The sequence below is a fragment of the Takifugu flavidus genome, chromosome 6 (genome assembly GCF_003711565.1).
Source record: "Takifugu flavidus isolate HTHZ2018 chromosome 6, ASM371156v2, whole genome shotgun sequence".
Taxonomy (NCBI): Eukaryota; Metazoa; Chordata; class Actinopteri; order Tetraodontiformes; family Tetraodontidae; genus Takifugu; species Takifugu flavidus.
This window is the reverse complement of record NC_079525.1, coordinates 2,311,367-2,330,526: the sequence shown is the minus strand read 5'-3', so window position 1 is coordinate 2,330,526 and position 19,160 is coordinate 2,311,367. Positions and strand designations below refer to the sequence as shown.

The following is a 19,160-nucleotide window of genomic DNA, read 5'->3' as shown; positions in this document are numbered from 1 at the left end:
GTGCACTAAAACTGGCCCGAGTCCAGAATCCACCCGGGCTGCTTTTCATAAGCATAATTTCGGTGAGTGTTCTGTCATCCAGGTCGAGCAGAATCGTGACTAAAGAGAAATTAACTGGACTCCTGTTAGTTTTTCCAAACTCCCTCGTCCAAGAGGCTTGTTCCGTTCCAAAATAACTTATACTTGGTGATTTAATGGTAATTGGCATTATTAAAGGGTTGATCATCCTGGCCGTAATTATAGGTGGCTGGCAAATTACTACCAACGATCACTAACCACAGCATTAAGTTTTATACCATTCACCCCTAATAATTACACGCACAATCAGCATTGAGGAGCACTTCCAAGGCGTTTCATTACTACATGTGTATCCTTGTTATCCCACACCGCCGTTCCCAGCTCTTGGCCGCTCTCCTCCCCCCCCCCCCGCTGCAGGATCCGCATTGGTTCCCTATTGAACCATTATTTTCCAAGGCTCCCTGTACGCCGGCTACGTGACCATGTGCAGCATCCCCTCCCCTCCCCTCCTCCAGCATCACTCCCCTCCTACAATTCCCCAGATCGCTCAGCGCCACTGAACGCGTCGGTCGGTGTGATCCAGAGACTGCGGAGACTTGGAGCGCTCATATCCCGTTGATGTCCGTGAGACAGCCGCCGTTTACGCGCGATATTGCCGAAAGCGGTGCGTTTCTGGGAGCGACGGAGCGACGAGGGGAAGCCCATCGCGGGACGCCTTTACCTGTCATCAGTGTTCATTCACAACCGCCGATTTCTTTCTTTTTTGGCCAGTCGCGCCGCTGACACCCACAACATCAGGCACAACACTCGGATGCGGGAGCAGTAGCAGTTTGGCTTTGGTTAACGGGTCGTTTTCCCACCCCCACCGGGACAGGCTAAGGTTACGCTGAGGGGTAGTTTAGCACCTTTAAAAAAAAGAAAAAGAAGAAGCCTGCCTGCCTGCACCCCTGAATGTGAGTCGGAACCCCCGCAGAAGAACACCGCTACCACCGGGGCTGAGATTACCGCTGGTGGTGAGTATTGTGCTTATTTCCTGACTTTTGTTGGCCGTAACGTTTATAACGCTTGGATACATTTGTGGTGTTTAAACGCCCATCAAACGCACGCTATCGCGATACGCACGACATTACGTAACACCCTACTGCCTTATGTAAATGGTGTAATGTTTGTATTGCCATAAAGCTATTTTACTTTCATTTTTTTTTTTTTTTTTTAGCTTTACGTCAAATAACGCGAACGCTGCGACGCAGCCGATGTTAGCCATTTTAGCTGCTAGTTAGCTAGCAAGGCTACGCCCAGTCGCATCCCGTCCCTTAATAGGCTGTAACCGCGTTCAGAATTGATTAGCTCCGCGGAGGCTCCGGCTCTCCTCGGCGCGGATAACCTTCAGACAACCGCGTTAACACCCCCTGCCCACCCCCGGTCGTCCTAATCACCCCTGTACACACTGCTCATAACGCCATAACACGACCCCGACTATAAAGTCAGAGAGGTGAGACCCTGGAGGAGCCACCCGGCGTCTAGCTCACATTGAGACCCTGATGGGAGGCTCCCTCCCCCCGTATTTCCGTCAACAGTGGGGCCATTGTGTGGCCTCGTACCGCGCCTGAATTAAAGTGTGCTTTTTTTTCCCTTTCGGTCACGGTTGCCAGCGGTGTCAAAATGAAACTGTAGTTTCGTGGTCATTAATCACACCGTTCGTTTGAAGAGAAATGGTTATTTGTTCATGATCCCCACCCCGTGAAACTCAAGCAAGGTTTATTTGGAATTTATAGATTATGCAACTATGTGACCTTTCTGTGCAATGTCTGACATCCCAGCATCAATGGTGATGATGCATGTCCATAGCAAATAACCTCACCAAGATATCACTTTAAGATGAATAATGGATCACCAGCTATTTTACTGTCACTGTCACACGTGGCTTAAATAGGGACAGGAAATACCATCAATTCCTTTGTTCAGCTTTAAGGCTGAATGATTTAACACTGAAACATCTGAAAACATTTCTAACACTGCAGCCTTGATGATTCTATATCTTCTACATTTCCGAAGCATGCAGTGTCCAATTCTGCACCCACACGATGCCGTTCATGGGAAGCAGCAAAGGTTAAATCTGCTAAATTTTCTCTCCTATGACCTCCAGAGTGTAAAAACATTGAATCTGTTGTACTAAGTCTGCTGTCAGTGTAAAAAAAACAAAAGAATGATCTGATGTGCCTGAAACGTGCCGACATCCTTTATAGCTAGCACAAACAGTCATTGTATTATTTTTATTGACATTGTTCATCTCAGCCAGTCCTTTTATAGACAGTGAGAGCAGGTTGACTGTTAATAAACACAATAACCTGAGCAAATGTTGAAGTTACGTTGCACTTTATAGATAAATGAGGTTTCTATCCTGAGGTGATCTTTATTATGTGTTTGCTTGCTGTGGATGAGCAGTTTGTGCGTTCTTGACTGGTTTGAATCTAACACATTGGACTATAGGGGCTTAGCAATAATGAAAACACACTAGTCACGCGCTGACATGTTACTGTGTTTACAGTATATCAAGGAAGAGTCACCGGAAACACTCGGTTAGACCCAGCTGGTTAGTCTGTGGGTGAATGAGGTCATATGTCATGTGGAAACAGATAAGGGGCCTTTTGCGTTGGCGACGCACTCTGAATCAATTGTCCACGTCTAACGGTTGTTTAGTTTCAAATCCCAGCAAGCGTCGCTCCTACAGCTGGCACGTGCACAGCCTTCAGACACCACCGTCCTGTCCTACTCTGTTTTGTCTCAAACTGAAAGTGGAATTAGGTGACCGGGGAAGGCAGTTCCACCCCTTTTAACAATACATGTGGTATTTTTTGATAAGGGCTAAAATTCCAAATGTGACGCGTGAGCTTTATCTAAGCGTTTTGTACATTTCCTGTGTGGTTACTGATTGATGCCTTCAGTGCGGCGGCTACAAGAAACTGGGTTATGTTGTTTTTGTGTAACAGCAAACCCACTCCCGCTCACGTGACTTCAGGTTGTATTAATAGTGACTGTGCCCCTTTTACAAATTTATAATCCCGGTTCTGTGACATAGGTGATAGTTACCACGATCCAATGGTGGAGACGTGACTGAGGAACCCAGAACAGTTTCCAAGGGGCTTGACAGAGGAATTTGTGGACCGGTCCAACTCGGAGGCGGTCGACAGCATCGGCTAGTATTTGCTTTAAATACTAATTGCTTTAAAGATCTTGCTGTGAGTCGTTAATTTTTTTTAAAAAAAAATTGTAATATAACCATCCCCCAGTCTTGGCTTATAGCCCAGGACAGTTGCTATACAAACCAGTTTCTCGTTAAAAGGAGGTTATGGGACAGGAGAGTAAACAAAGAGAGAGTAAATGGGAGTGGAGTGGAGTGGAGATAGTGTAAGAGATGATGTGCAGGACAAAATAACTCTCCAGCGATGAGGTAAGGCTGCGTACGAGGGGACAAGAGTGCCGTGAGACAGCTGTGTGTGTCAGTTTGTAGTGTTTGTGTCAGCTTGTGTTACTCTCACTGTTGCGGGGGCAAGCAAATAAAGAGGCGCTCACCGGAGCAAACACTTTCAGCTCGCTGCCATTATTGCCGGATTGGGTCTTAGAGCGGCTGTTAAGGGGCTTGTTGCAGGATTATTATAAATAGGTGTTATAATTTAAAGGTTTAATGCCAAATATGTTTCCATTGAGGTCCGTTTTCTGGTCTATGTTTCAGAGGCGGTGGTTGAGTTAATAGGAGTACGGAGCGGCTGTTGACTGTTGTATTCTCTAAGTAAATAAATGGCGCGACCCTGAGAATCTTTACCCCTCGTCTCTGTAATTGTAGTTAAAGTGACCTACTTACTGTACAACTTGGCCTATTTTTTTTTTTTTTTTAAACAAAAAAGGCCTCTTTGTAACACATTTTTCAGGGTTTTATGCGAAAACAATGTTGGCCATGTTCAAAAGTGAAAGGGTGTGTGTGATCAGAAAACTCTGCATTGTCTTTCAGTATGAAAGGATTTTATAAATTGTTCAACGCTGTGTTTACAGCAGCCTCCCAGTTCTGCATTTTGCACACTCTGAAAGTAATCAGATTACTCTCCTCTGCAAGAGGTGGGGTGGGGGGGGGGGGTTAAACCCTTCAACCTTTCCAATGAACATTACTATGCACATTTTTATGCTTTGATAGGTGATAAAATGTATGAGTGACACGTATCCAGTAGCCTCCCCGAGGTAAACGCAAAGCCACCGCAGTTTGAAAAGTCCCTCGTTCAGCCTCTGAGGCCCCTGGTTATGGTCGCTGCCCTTTGGCATATTAGGTTTCAGATGTACAAATCTCTGGCTGGCTGAGGCTGCCAGTGGAAATTTCCACTTGTTTCCAGGCTTCTTATAAATGTAATATTCCAGTTGTCTAGAACTGCCTGTTTGCTTTGAGAAAACAGAAATTTCACAAAGTTGCTGCATTATAATGAGAATAGATTTTTTTAATAATCTTTTTTTTATGTTTCTTTTTGGTATTAAGAACTTTAATATTAAGCAGGCTGAACACTTTCAGACTAATTGTGTTGAAGGTGTGTATTCTGTTCCAGATTCTGATACTGTTCCTGAGTAGGAAGGAAGCCAATATATTGCTGTGCTATACTGAACCAAATCATGCCATTCAGGGGTAAACACGCCTGTATGCCCCAGTCCAGTTGGGGTGTTTAGAGAACCAGTTTAAGCAATGAGTGGATTGATAATACTATCAAAATTTTATCTTCAAATAATCTAAACGTGGCTTTCATCCATGCGCTAAGTTGCCATTGGAACCTCTGACACTGAAACATCTGGTTTTAGACTTCACATATGGCAATAGTCAATTATTCCCACGTCTGGTTGCGCTCCATTGATCTCAGGTTCAACGCCGCCACAATTACAGCCTCTGATTGGTCCAAGTCAGCAGCGCTGCCCCTCGCGGACCGATGCGAGTTTTATTTTGGACCTGGAGAGACGTATACAGCTGCTACTGCTGAAGAATACCTGCTGTGAAGTGACGAACTGTTCTCCGACCTTGTCAAGAGGTCAGGATGTACGGACACGCGGGTGGCGGCCGGCAGGTTTCAAACCTGCCCTTTCAAACTAAGATGCGCGTTGTTGTCCCGTCATCACTTTCTGCCCGAGCGTGAGTTGGTCCCTCTCAGGATTATTCTCTTTGTCAACGATAGTGTTGCATTTGTGGCCGGCGTACATCTGTATTTCAATGGTTGTTGGCGGAGATAGCTGCGTCAGCACTGCCTCACTGTACATTTGCACGACGCGTTTTAAACCCAGCGAACCGTGCACGTTTGGCTATTGTTTTGCGTAGGCCTGCGAGACAAAGTATTTTTGTTACACCTGATGTTATTTGTATTGGGCCTCAGCTAATCACAGGCTCGGTGTCCAGCTCTATTACCTTGGTCTGCATTAAAAAGAATGTAGAACAGAGCGCAAATGCGGGACGAGGGTAATAATCATAGGATGATACAGCTGGAAGTTCAGTACAGACGCTTATCTCCCGCTTGGCCAAGTCTTAAAACTCAAGTGACCATTAGAGGAACTGGGGAACTTCATGTTACTAATTCTGTCCAACCAGTTTTGAGCCAGAGGTCTTATGACACCGAGCGGCTTCACATGCATCATGGCAGCAGATGGTTGATTGTGTAATATAAGTAATACTTGGAATGATTGCTACGGGGGCCCCCCAAAAACTCAGTAACAGAGGGGTTTAAAGGAGTTTTGTGTCAGGGAGGAGCTGGACAAGGTTCCCAAAAGAGCTGCTGTTATTCCTGTCCTCTCCACCTCCTCTCTCTGAGTGGGAAGAGACATGTCTGGTCAAGTCCCTCTGGTGCTGCATTCTGCAGCAGAGCGCCAGCCAGATGAATAGATCTCTGTGAGTGTTCCCTTGTGGTTATTGGTCATTCCAGAAGCAATGTCAGGAAGTCTGGTCACCCAGAAGCAACATTCACATGTTGGATTCATTCCTTTAGGTGCTGGTCACTGGAAATTTCCATTGTCTTCATCCATTCCTGGTGTGCATGTAGTTCAGCTGGGGCTCTACAAGTTCCACAAACTGATATGATGTAATATTTAAAAAAAAAGAAAAAAAGTCAAACAAAGCATCAGCTACACTAACTACAGCAATTTCCCCTCCCAAAACATTTTAACCACACTTCCCAGAACAAGCTGAACTAACACCCTCAATTTCAGGAAATCCTAAAAATGAAACCTGACTATAATTGGTTGTTGTCTTACTGGAAATGAGTATCCATTTCCATTTGTTTTTGATATTATTCACTGTTATTGACATTTTTCCCGTGCGTCTCTCTCTCCCTGCAGAATATCCATGAGCTCCGACTTCCCACACTACAGTTTCAGGATGCCAAATATAGGGTTCCAGAACCTTCCACTTAACATCTACATTGTGGTGTTTGGAACGGCCATCTTTGTTTTTATTCTCAGCCTTCTCTTCTGCTGCTACTTAATACGGTAGGATGCATTTATTTTGAACTCTCGCTTTAACCGTTACTTTTTACTGCTTTTTGGGACACTTCCCAAAAAGGGAAAGTGGTGAAATTTTAATCAAGACTTTTTTAGATTGGTTGAAACCAGCATTTTTGGCCGCACTGATGACTTCTGCAAATATAAGCAAGGCAAACTTTAACTCCAGTATGACAGCCTGGAGCTACAGAACGATTATCAACAGAAAGTTTTCAGACCCTTTCTGAGCCGTTTTCTTCTACTCGGTGCAGTTTGGTTTTTTAAAATTTTTGTTTGCTTTAGAAATGTGTGTTTCTCCCTGTTTGTTGCGATATAATTATGTCACAAAAGTGCGTTATGCAATATATCAAGAGCACAGTTTGGAGAAGGTAACTATGATATGGAATTTCTGACATTTTAATCCTAAATAATCATCATGGCACTCGGCGTCAAAGAAATCTGTCTTTTACCTTTTTAATTTTCAGTATTGCGTAATATATGTGGGGGGAAAAAACGGTTGTAGCATTGTCATTCCTGTTCTCTAGTGGAACGGGTTTTTCCTGGGTGCTGTTTTGCGTGCTAACAACAGCCCGAACAGGAGCCAAAAAAATAAAAGAGAGAGGACAGACCCCTCCATTTGTCTGCTATTTCCAATCATACGGGGGTATTACGTGGGTTACCTTCTGTATTTCATCCCTTATTCATCTAAATGAAAAGGCACTTCGCGTCTTTGATGCAATCCCATGATTTGAGGTCAACAAGGCATTTAGAGCAACTTTGCTCCACAAAAAGCGCTTAAAGATGCAGTCTCCCAAAGGAGTGACCCAAATGTCCACATCCAGCGTTCCGAGCGTGAGGATTTGAGTCTGATTCCTTGGGCTCTGTGCAGTCGTGGCCACGGCAGGGGAATGTGGGATTCACATTAGAGTTGATGCGATACATGTCATCATTCAACCAAAATAAACACTCGCACGCGAGGCAGACTCTCGCGGAGATGCTAACCCACCCCTGGCTCGTGTCCACACACATGTGGAACATGCAGCAGGAGGGGGGGGGGATCAGAATCAGAATAAAAAGTCTGATATAGGTGCATAAATGTTCTTGTTTAGTTTCTGGCTATTCTGGATAGCACACAGAAGGGCCTCTCTAGTCGCCCACACCCATGCTCGAGCGTCCCCCCTACCCTTGGGAGAATCTGCACCTTTTCTTGCTGACTTCTGTCAAAATATCAGTTTCTCTCCTGGACTGTGCTGCTTGTTTTACAGATCCCTCTCACTCTGCTGCGAGGGGTTAAGGTTACTTGTAATGGAGGTAAATCTTACAAATCTATGAATTTCTCCTTTCTCTATTTTGGCCTTGTTTTCTTCCCCTTTTCTCACTTGTATGTATCTGTACGTATTTTTCCTTGTTATTCTCAAGCCCTTTCAATTCTTTTCTCGTATTGTGCGTCCTTTAGTTTGAACTGATGTGAGACACAAGGTTATTGATTGATAACCGCTGAGTTTTGCAGCCGTTGAAATGCTGCAGACATTTGTTTGAGGATACGATACTTAAATTTGGGTGATTTTCATCTTGTTTTGCAGCTACTTGAGGTCTCGGGCCTTGTTGAAATCATTTGTTGATCAGTCTCTCATTGCTCTAAGACTGAAAGACAATATTTAACAGGATTGGCTTTATTTTAATTCTTCGTTCTAATCTGATCCAGCAGTCCTTTGCTAAAATTACCAGAACACTAAATAAAAAGAAGGACCTTTCTGCTCCTTTTTAAGATATGTTATTTTCAAACATACAGAAGCTGTATATTTGAGGAAACTGATGACAAATTGGTTGTTAAAGAATCAAGATTCTGTTAAGAATGAAACTGTCACCCGTGCCATTTTTCTTTCTCTTTTCTAGGCTTCATGTTATTTTTCCTGTATTTTAATAAAATAGGAGCTTATGTACTGATCAGAGGGCTCTTTTGTCTTTGCATCTCCCCAGGTTACGACACCAGGCGCACAAAGAATTATATGCATACAAACAGGTGAGACCCCCTACTGCACACCGACACAGTAGGTCACAGTTTAATAGACCTATACAAAGTAAGAACCTTTTCTTTATCAGCTGGCAAATTCCTTCCCTATGCACGTCATCAGCCATTAAACCTTTGAAGGTTCAACCCAAGGGTGTTGTTTCTTTTATGCTCCCGGCATCTTTCCTGATTGTCCCTCATCTGTTTCCAGGTAATACAAAAGGAAAAGGTCAAAGAGCTAAATCTGCATGAGGTGAGAGCTCCTCTCCTTTTTTCTATTATTGCGATATCAAATACTGCTCTCTTAATCAAATTCCACTTATCTACTGGACAGAACAGTCTGATTAATCTCGCTCCTTTAAAGAAGCGTCTGCCGTCGTTTTGATGGACTTGTTTTGGGTTTGCTTCAATCCTTTTAGCCAATCAGTCAGATGGAGACCCAGGACAGGTCGTGTTGTCTTTTGATATGGAATGACAGGATTTGGGAATGTAGGAAGTGGTTCTTTCCTTGGTATTTAGCACTCCCCCAGCATATCTGATGACGAATAGAAACAGACCGTGAGGTGACACACAGATAACCGCTGCTTCTTCCATGTTCCCGTCAGACATAAACAGTCATACGGAGTGGTTGTGATGGCTGGAATGTGATTATTTATCACTGTTGAGAGGCCGATAAGGAAGAGCCAAACCAAGCTGTCGCACAGTAACACATAACTTTCATCTGAACCATTGATGATCTGAGTCGGTGATTAGTTAAGCGTTAGTGCGGCGCTAGAACAGCAGACTAATGGGGCACTGTTGATCAAAACTCACAGAAAAGGATGTAAACTCCACATTAAAGAGAGAACCAGCTCCGTGGCGACGGTCTCAGCTGCGTAGTTTCTGCATTGACTCTCCAGGTTTTATTCACTGCTGTGGATGAAATGGGTCCTGTCAAAACGCTGGTCAAAGGCGCCGTGTCCCCCACCGTGAGCGTGACACCGCCGACAACAGGCTGGGATAAACAAGTCATTAATCTGCTCATGAATAAAGAGAAGACAGGAGACGGATCCACTGGATTAGCTTTGTGCAAACTCCCTGGGACAGCGAGCCGAGGCCCCTTCGTGCTGCAGCGTCCGTTACGCTCTGCTCGTCCACCACACAACCAAATGGACAAACACTGTGTGGCTGTAATGTAAACAGCTCGGCAGCGCCCAACAGACTGAATTAAGTAATAAAATTAGCTCCAGATGTTTGTTTCTTTTTTTTTTTCTGAGGCTTGGTCACGGAACTTATTTCGCCGTAGTTTGAAAATAATGTCCATGCACTTTTGATTTCTTCTGAAGTGTGTTTGTTTTTTCTAAGAGAACGTCCTCAGGCGGCCTAAATCCGACAAGAACTCTTGACTCATTGTCGAGAGCAGTGAGATAACACCGAGATAAAATCAGTCTTTAACATTCTTGGAGTCATTTCAAATGATAAAGTTAGAATTCAGTGAATATTCAGCAGAGATGTTGACCGAAACTTGTAGGACAACCTGCGTAATTTGCTTCCAATTCACCAGGGAAAAGCGAAAACGCAGACTCAAGGGCTGGAATAACAAATATGGACTTCCCCTCTCCCTTTCAGATCTGTGCGGTGTGCTTGGAGGAGTTCAAACAGAAGGATGAGCTCGGGATTTGTCCGTGCAAACACGCCTTTCATAGGAAGTAAGTTTAATCTTTAAATTTGTGTTGACATCCAGTGAACATCCAAACTGCCTTTCCTTCAGACTCGGCTCGGCTATTATATCTGTCTAATTGTCCAAACAGGGTTGATGACCTGTTATTTTCTACTCTTTGGATCCACCCAGGTCGTTTTTTAAAAAACAACTTCAGTCCACTTTATCACCCACCCTCTCCCCATGCCCCCACTGTTTCAACCAAGTTGTTTATATCAGCATGACACCTCCCTTGGCCTAGTTTCTTCCCCCAGTTGCAGCGAGAGCGGTCACCATTCACTGAATCCACAGTATAAACACCCCCTTTACACAGATCCAGTGTGTATGTGTGTCCCAACAAGAAAAACAGACATTCCTAACAGACTGTCGCCCAAAAAAATTCCACCATGATTACTGTGCTCGAACCCAAAACTGAACATTGAAACATTACCTGCACTTGAGAAATGTATGTGATGTAGTAGACATTAAGATGTTATAGGATTAATTACCAAAGTAAATCTTAATGTCTCTTGTAGCACTTTAGTTTATTCCCTGTGACAGATCCATTAGTCCAAGGGAGACACTGTTTATTTAAGCTTGATATTTAACAGCAATCCCAAACTTTAGGTGATATATGTTCAAGTCATCCAGATATGCTAGACACGGCCAATTCCAGCATCCGTATTAGAGATTCTTGAGAAAGTTCTTCAGAGGTGAATTAGACATGCCGAGACTGCCCTCTTGTGGACAGAATCAAGTAGTGGCGTCTCTATTTCTAAACCATGAAATTTTACTTGAAATTCATCGTAACTTTCATTACAATTCAACTTTTTTTATTGTATCTTTCGGAGTTGGGATGGCCTCCAGGTACTTTGGCTTAACCCCCGACCAAGCCATGGTAAAAATGGCCCAAAAAAGAGGCAATAAAGACCACCGTATCTTAAGATCCTGTCTTTCGTTATCCTTTTCCTCACAGGTGCCTCATTAAGTGGCTGGAGGTGAGGAAGGTGTGTCCCCTGTGCAACATGCCCGTCTTGCAGCTCGCCCAGCAGGCTGGTGGCCCAGAGCCCCCAGTGCAAATACAGCAGCCTCTGCCCGGCATCGAGAACGTGGTGTAGCAGCCGGCGGACCAGCGTCACGGACCCCGTCGCTCACCTTCCTGTACAGGTACACTTCAGACAGCCGGGAACCCCGGACCTCTCGCGGCTTCACACCGGATCACGAAATGGATTTTCGGCTGCGACGTCGGGCCGAAAAGCCACATTTTCATGTTTCACATATATGGCGGACAATGAAGAAGAGGTGATGATGATGATGAAGAAGTTTTGCTCATGGCCCACATGTGGGCCGTCACTTTTTCACAACCAAAGCACTTTTTTTTCTGGGGGCATCAGCTAAGACCAGGAAGAGAGAAAAAAAAGCCAAGAACTCTTAATACATGAATTTTTTTTGTTTGTTTAACAAGCACTTTATGAGAAGTCTAACCTTAATTGCTTGTGATTGTAGTAGCAAGATTGTGTTTTATATTTTAACTATTATTTCTATGTACAATACAAAGCCACTTGGGTTTGAATGAGTAAACTTTGATTTAAACAAAACTATATATACATGTCAAAGGGACAAAAAGTTATGTCAGATGTCAGTAAATATGGATGATGCTTTGTGTTCTAACAGCAGACACACACACACACACACATACACACGCACAGAAAATGATGCTCAAACTAGCCTCGAGACTTAATGTCAGACTAAATGTGAAAAGCTTGAATGTGTCCAGATCCAGGATGTTTTACACAAACCTATATAATCTGTTTCTCTTCACACACTCTTTATTAAACCTTTTTTTTTTCAAGATGAACAACTGGTATTTTCAGAAAAGGAACTTGTCACAGATTCTCGTATTTGCGCGCACACACACAGACACACACACAAACAAACACACAGAATCGCTTGTCCCCTCTGCCCGAATAGATGATTTCTATTTATTTTTAATTTATTCTACAGTCTTGGTACAGTTGTAATGAGTTACTGAGCACTAATCAGCACTAAATACAGTGAAACCTGCCGAATCAAACACGTGCACACGGGAGGGTGATTGAAATCCTCACCCCCCAGCATCGTGCTCTCTGGCCGTCTGTGGTCAGCAGGTAGTAGTAAAGCAGGATTTTTACTCTCTCTCTCTCACACACACACACACACACACACACACACACACACACACACACACACACACACACACACACAGGGTAGTTTTCTGGTGCTTTCTCTCGTCTGTATGGTACAAGGTGCTTTTTGTTGTCCGTGACGGCCTTCTGTTTTGTTTTTTTTACCTATGTGTATTTTATTAAATCTTGTGGATAAATGTGCCCGTCTAAACCATTTTAGAGTGTTTAAACCAAGGTGGCGAATGTCTCTAGCCTGGGTTTCGTCCAGTGCCAATCGATTATTATTCTGAGGTTAGAGACAGGGCAAAGCCCACCTGCTGTGGAGGGGGAGGAGCCCTAGCCCCCCCCACCGGGACTAAAAACTGACAGCCAGGGACTGGCTGGACTCTGGACTTTGCTCGTAGGCGAGAGGACGCAACTCTAGAGACCAGCAGGGGGCGATAACTTATACATATCCTTGTTAAGGGAAGCCAGAATACAGTTAGCATCCTAAGCACGCTTACACCACTGGTTCCTACCCAGTTTATTTGGCTATGTACTAGTTTAAATGATGGTGTAGACCTCATCTGACCAGACAGCTAAAATTATCTCTTTCTGGTTTACTGATGCCACTTCATCCCCTAGAATCAGTAAATAACAACACAATCTAACGTGACGCTGACAACCAGGCTCGATCCAATGGACACACCAAGTCTGATCCAGGCCTGATTAAATGAACACATTTGATTCTAATTTTGCACTTTTTTGAGGCCTTTTTAATGTTTACAACAAAAAAATGGATTTAAACTACACCAACAAACATGATCTGTGATCTGTGTTCACCGTCTGAGCACAGGGTCAGAAATATTTGCCTTGTGTAGTGAGTTATCGCTGCCACTGATCTAAAGACGCGCACGCGTCCACAACAGCCTTAGCCGATCAAAAACTCACACTCGTGAAAAACCAAGCAAGGCTGTGTTAATCAACAACACCAATGGTTAAAAACGTACACGACCTTTCAGTCGAGAGGTTGTTTCTGACTTCTCTTTCCTGTTTCCTTCCCGCCTCCATGGCCGGAGGGGGGGAGTTGCCGCTGATTATGACCGGGTTTGTCCCAGTGGAACATATTTCGCTTTTAAAGAAGGAAAAAATAGGCCAGAAAGATGAAACAAAAGGAGCCTTTTAGACTTCCTGACCAATTACCGCAGGATGCAGTCGGATGATTTATGGCAGCCGGAAAAATCAAGTCGGTCCAAAAAAGAGATACGTGTGCGATAGTCCAGTCAGGACAGTGTTGGACATCAGGACAGTGTTGGAGGACGTCAGGCCTCCACACCTGTTTAGGGTTTTTTTAAAAATCTGCCTCCCTGTGGTCGACTCTCTAGTCAGTTTAAGGTGACTAATTCATCCGTCGCTCTCGTCAGGTCTCACACACACACACACACCCCACACACACACACCTTTTTGTTAACACTGATTATGTTTGTGAGCTTTCACAGACATTGTTTGTAAAACTAAAAATTCTGCAGCAGAATATTTTTGGAGACAAGTGCTGTACAGTTTTTGTAAGCTCTATTTTTGTATATTGCTATTTTAAAGAAAATAATTTACTTTTTTTCTTTTCTGTTTTTTTTTTGCTAATTCATGTTTATTCATTTTCAGAAATTGTTGCATGTGACTTGAGCTGTGATTAAAACTTCCAGGTTTGGGAAAGTTTTGTGTCTTATTTACATACCAGAATAGCAACATTCGGGTCCTGGACTTTGTCGTGAACTAATTACTTTACTCCTAAGTTAATAAAACACTGTGATTGATTAGTACGATAACAGTGGTTATTGATGTAAAACTTAAATCTGTTTTTTCTTTTAAAAGTCACCTTTGCTCAACCTTACGCGCCACCACTTTGTGGTTAATGAAGATTGGTTTCTTGACGTCACCAAACACGGAGGCATTTTTACAAGGGTGACAATCCACACAGGTTTTGTAAGATTCTGGAAACGTTTCAACATTTCTGTGTTGATGGGGAGGGGGAGGAGGAGGAGGGGGAGGGGGAGGGGGAGGGGGGGCAGTGTAACAAAGGGTTATTTGTAACTCCGTTTTGCACTTTAGAAACGAGCTGGGATGGCATCATCCCCGGATTGGCTTAATGCTAGCGTTGAGGCTAAATACTTAAATCCCTGCAGAAATCCTCAAAAGGCAGCAGGTGACATCAGGTGGGGAATATCTGAGAGACTGAAACCCTGATCTCGTCAGACCCCATGAAAACACCCTCTGGAATGTCAGAGGCCCCAGGGAGTAGGACATAAAAACCACCTGAACGGGAATTTTTGGAATCCAGTTAGAAGAAGTCCTGAAATGATTGAGTGTGTTTTTAGAGCTCTTATATTTTAACATATTGTAGCCATATTTGTCTGCTTTAGAGAACACACACCTTGACTTCTACGGCAGATTCTGCCAATTACTGTCCAAAAAAGAAGCATGGTGCTGTAAAACTGTAGTAGGAATGGATGTAACATGATTTAACATGATTCACACTGTGAGGCTAAGCATATTCACGCACTTTAATGAATAACAGCGCTTTGATACGTTCTCTCAAGCTCTATACATGTTTGTGAGGAGTGCACGGTGTGTGTGTGTGTGTGTGTGAGACTGTTTTGTAAGCTTTGGTGGGGTAAATGCTGCATTTCATTTGTGAGAAAAGTGCCCTATAAAGTCTGATTGATTGACAATAAAGAAGGACTGAAAGTAGAATAATCAAAATATTAAAATGGAAATGTATAGCAAAGACAAAAATAAAGTAGCTTACAAAAAGAACCATTAAAATAAGTATAAACCTGTATGCATGTGCGTGGGCATTTGTAGTCTGTTTTATAATCGGCAGTTAGTAAATGTAGATGTCCTTGGCTTTGTGGGCCCCAAAAACTACAGTGAAAACATTTAATCTACGCTTCCTCTGGCCTTGAGTTCATCAAAGTGCTCTGAGCACACAACGCAGACCTTTTTATCACGAGGAGTTGGCACCATCTCTGCCATTGCAGGCTGCCTTCTTTCCGCTTCTTTTCTCCCTCTTTCAGTTTTGGTTGGTGAGGACTTTGGGCTCTAATTTCATCCTTCGGGGCCCTCAGAATTACCTTCACCTCAAGCTTCTCTGCAGCGATCCGTATGAGATGGTTATGGACCGCACACGATATGACATGATGCCCGAGGACTGTTTGGCAACCTGGAAAATGTAAACAGTCCCACTAAAAGAGGCTCTGTACGGACTCCTCAAAGCTCATATCGAGGTGTTCCATTATTTACAAGACCAATCTCAAGGTGATGGATCATTCGCACAAAGCCAAACGTGTTTGCAAGTTAATTTATTCGGAGCGACAGGATGCCGTCGGGCCAAACATGACTTCATTACAGAATCAAGCCTTTTGCCTCGCTGAATAAACATGGATCAACTGAAGCAGCGTCAAAATGCGTAGCATGAACCTGCATTTAGCTTTCTGGTTAAAACAATGTGAATCCACACAGATTAGCTTCTTGACACCAGTAGACATTCTCATTGCATGAGGATCAGGATATAAGGGTCATTAACAAAACAGCAGTTACAGGTGTCTTCAGTGAAAAGTTAATTTAAAAAAGCAAAAAAGAAAGAAAAGAAAATCCCTGAACCAAGATATTCTGACTTCGAGCAGCCGATACAACAATCTGCGAACACACCGGATCATCTAGACTTGGAAGCCTATCAACCCGCGTGTTCCTAGAGATCCCCGAAGTTTCATTTTAACGTCAAATGCGTCGTTAAACAGTCAGCAGGAGCCTGCAGAGGAAAATGCAGAGGTAACAAGCCAGCAGGCTGCCCAGGTAGAGGCCTCCTCCGTGCGTTGGGGCGCCGGTGCTGGTGGCGTTCGTGGAGTTCGTGGCGTTCACCGTCACCATCGCCGTGGTGGTCTCGTTGGTGCCGTTCTGACCGAATGCCGATGCTGCTTGGAAAGAGTTGTGTGGTTGAACAAGGCTGGATCATTTTAAGGGTGTTTTTTTTTCTTTAAATCAACACAAACACCATCACACTCACCAATCAGGAGGAGCTGAAGCAGAAAGGTCAGGAGCCCCTTAAATCCGATCCGTCTAAAAGGAGGGGGAGGAACAATTGTGTGTTCTGCCTTTTCTTCACTTAAAAACAGACCTTTTCAAGAAAGATGGTTAGGCTAACACTTAGTAGCGCAAAAGATACTTACAAGTTGAGATTGTCCATAATTATTCTGTTGTTTGTGTTTAAGAGTCTGTCCGGAGCTGAGATTCCTCCTCTGGTCTCACCGTCACATGCGCACCTTCCGTCGTGACACCTCTTTTATACCTTGAGTCTCAGCCCTGAAAAACGATTGGAAAAGGAAGGGGGGAAAAAACCTGTCTATTATGTGCGTGACAGATGGCAATTCCTTCTGCATCGCTCACCTTCGGTGTAACCGGTTGCATTGTTCACCTTTGTGGTTTAGAGGATTCCACAAGCATTTCTGCTGCAGCAGAGAAGATTTACTGGGCAAACAGCTCCGAACGTCGTCCCCTGTGGGACACAAAGACGTCATTGTGCCTGACTGTTGTGAATGATGTGCGCGCGGGCCACTTTGGCAATGGACGTGTCATGTGAGATCAGTAGAAATGGAGGAAAGGTGAGAAGAATGCAGGGTGTCTTTGTGTGCACTGTTTACCTGCTTTTAGGGTGGACGTCCCCTGTGTGCGTCAGATCAATTCATTGATTGAGTTGTGAACATTTCCATAATGAGCTCTCATATTCTGTTTCTGGTCCATGTTATTAAAACTCTGCCTCCGTTGATGTTGACCAAACGTCAGTGTTATTTTAGACAATAAAACAGTCAAAACATGAAGAAAACACCCTGAGTTGTGTGTTACAGCGTTGCTGGAATGGTTGCTATGTAGGCTATAGAATGGCATGTTTAAATGCAAACTAATTACATTAAATATTTCAAACTCGAAATATTCTCCTGTAATCTTTGAATTTGCAGGTTTTGGCAGCAAAACTCTTTGTTTTAGTATAAAAACAGTATAAACACAACTAATTTTCCTAATATTTCACCATATTACACCAGATTGGCCCCCACCTGTTTTGATTTCCTGTTAAAATTCCACCACTGACTTTGTGTTTTTTCCCAGTCGAGAATGTTATTGGTTTTGACCGTTTGTCCATTAGTTTTTGGGTTTTTTGGGTTTTTTTAGAAAGCTGGGAAATGAAATGACAGATTTATTTGTGGGGACATTTAGGTTTCAGTATACATGGCAAATATGGCCAAACACGCTCATCGCATCACATCACAACAGACAAATGAACCATTCCGGGCTGTTCCCTTTTTTAGGAAAAAAATACAACATATGTTCCCCGAAAAGTCAAAGTAATTCCTGCACAAACCAAGAAAAAATCATGAAATCAACACGGGGATTATTTGTAATTTAATCCAGAAAAATACACACATGTGTATATGTATAATGTATAGATATGTGTGTGTGTGTGTGTGTGTGTGTGTGTGTGTGTATAAAACAGGTATTTCTTGTGTTCAGTGTGTAACCACAAAGGTGTTCCCACATATCAAGATTGGGCCCCTTCTAACAGCATTTTGATTCACTGTTCAGTGACAAACGCTATTGAATTTTTTGTGTCACGTGTTTTTCTGTATTTGATTATGATGGCGGTGGTGGTGGAATTCCTACATCTGTTTTTTTATTCTCATGCTTTCACATCTCACCTCCAAGCCATCATTAACCTGCAGGCAATGTCCTGGAGTGCTTATGATGAACATTCTGTCAATCTGTGCGTCACTAAGTCACTTGTCGGCAACAGTGTCAAGAAGAAAAAGACTTTGAAGTTCCAAGTTCATGTTGTCACCAAGCTGCAAATAAAGACCACACACACTTGTTTAAATTTATTATGATTTAAAATAAAGTCACCCTATAGGTCGACCAAAGTAAAAAAAATGCTATATATATTTTAAATGTATATATATAGTGTGTGTGTGTGTTTGTGTGTGTGTATATACCGGTATATGTGTGTGTGTGTATATATGTGTGTGTATATATGTATGTATATATGTGTGTGTGTAAATTAATAAACATTACAATTAATTTTCCTGAATCTTGTGATAGAAACGTTATCCTTGACGCCCTCTAGTGGATCATCTGTGAAATGCTTGTCTCGAATATAAGCGGATGAAACTTTCTGTTGGAGGTGAGAACTTGATTTTATTATCGCTTTGTAATATTAAAATCATACAGTTCTCGCTAAATAATCACTATCATTGTCCAGGATTTGATTGAAAACTGCAAATTGAGTTTAGATTAATGCGGGATTGATGAGGGAATGTTTGAAGCCTCCAAATAACAGGAAATATTGCCATTCCCAAGTTATACAAGTGTTTTCATCTGATGTTCAGCCACGTGTTTCTTTGTAAATGTATTCTCTGTAACCTCTCAGTCCACTGGTTTTATGTACACATTTGGTTGTTTAAATAAGTACATGTGACAGGTTAGGTGACCCAATTCTGCCAATATACTGTATAGGCAGGTGTGCCTCTTGCTGTTTTTAGTTAGTTCTTTCTTCGATGGGAAATTCACATCAGCAGTGATCTACTGTAACCAGGACCAGGATGTGTCTCTGCGTTAATGTCTCGTGGCCTTGGTCACTCATTGTTTTAATCATCTCCCCTGTAGGGACACACATTAATGTGTCCAATATTCCTTCAATGCAATGATGGATTGAACCTATTTTGGTGTTTACTTATGCTTATTTCAGTGAAAAATGAGCCAAACATCCAGA

General features: G+C 43.0%; 1 protein-coding gene across 4 annotated transcripts; it reads left to right on the top strand.

Annotated features, from left to right (window-relative positions):
* Window positions 1–540: 540 nt before the first annotated feature.
* On the top strand, window positions 541–14,059 carry rnf24 (ring finger protein 24). Of its 4 annotated transcripts, XM_057036196.1 has the most exons (7): window positions 541–1,031; window positions 3,098–3,469; window positions 6,373–6,522; window positions 8,494–8,536; window positions 8,736–8,777; window positions 10,133–10,212; window positions 11,179–14,059. In XM_057036196.1, the coding sequence occupies exons 2-7, from the start codon at window positions 3,465–3,467 to the stop codon at window positions 11,318–11,320; spliced, it is 462 nt and encodes a 153-aa protein (XP_056892176.1). In that variant the 5' UTR covers window positions 541–1,031; window positions 3,098–3,464; the 3' UTR covers window positions 11,321–14,059. The 4 variants fall into 4 exon arrangements, with proteins under 4 accessions (XP_056892176.1, XP_056892177.1, XP_056892178.1 ...); XM_057036197.1 differs by lacking the exon at window positions 3,098–3,469 and having other exon boundaries at window positions 543–1,031; XM_057036198.1 differs by lacking the exons at window positions 541–1,031; window positions 3,098–3,469; window positions 11,179–14,059 and adding exons at window positions 3,476–5,179; window positions 7,779–7,824 and having other exon boundaries at window positions 10,133–10,186.
* The last annotated feature ends 5,101 nt before the right edge of the window (window positions 14,060–19,160 follow it).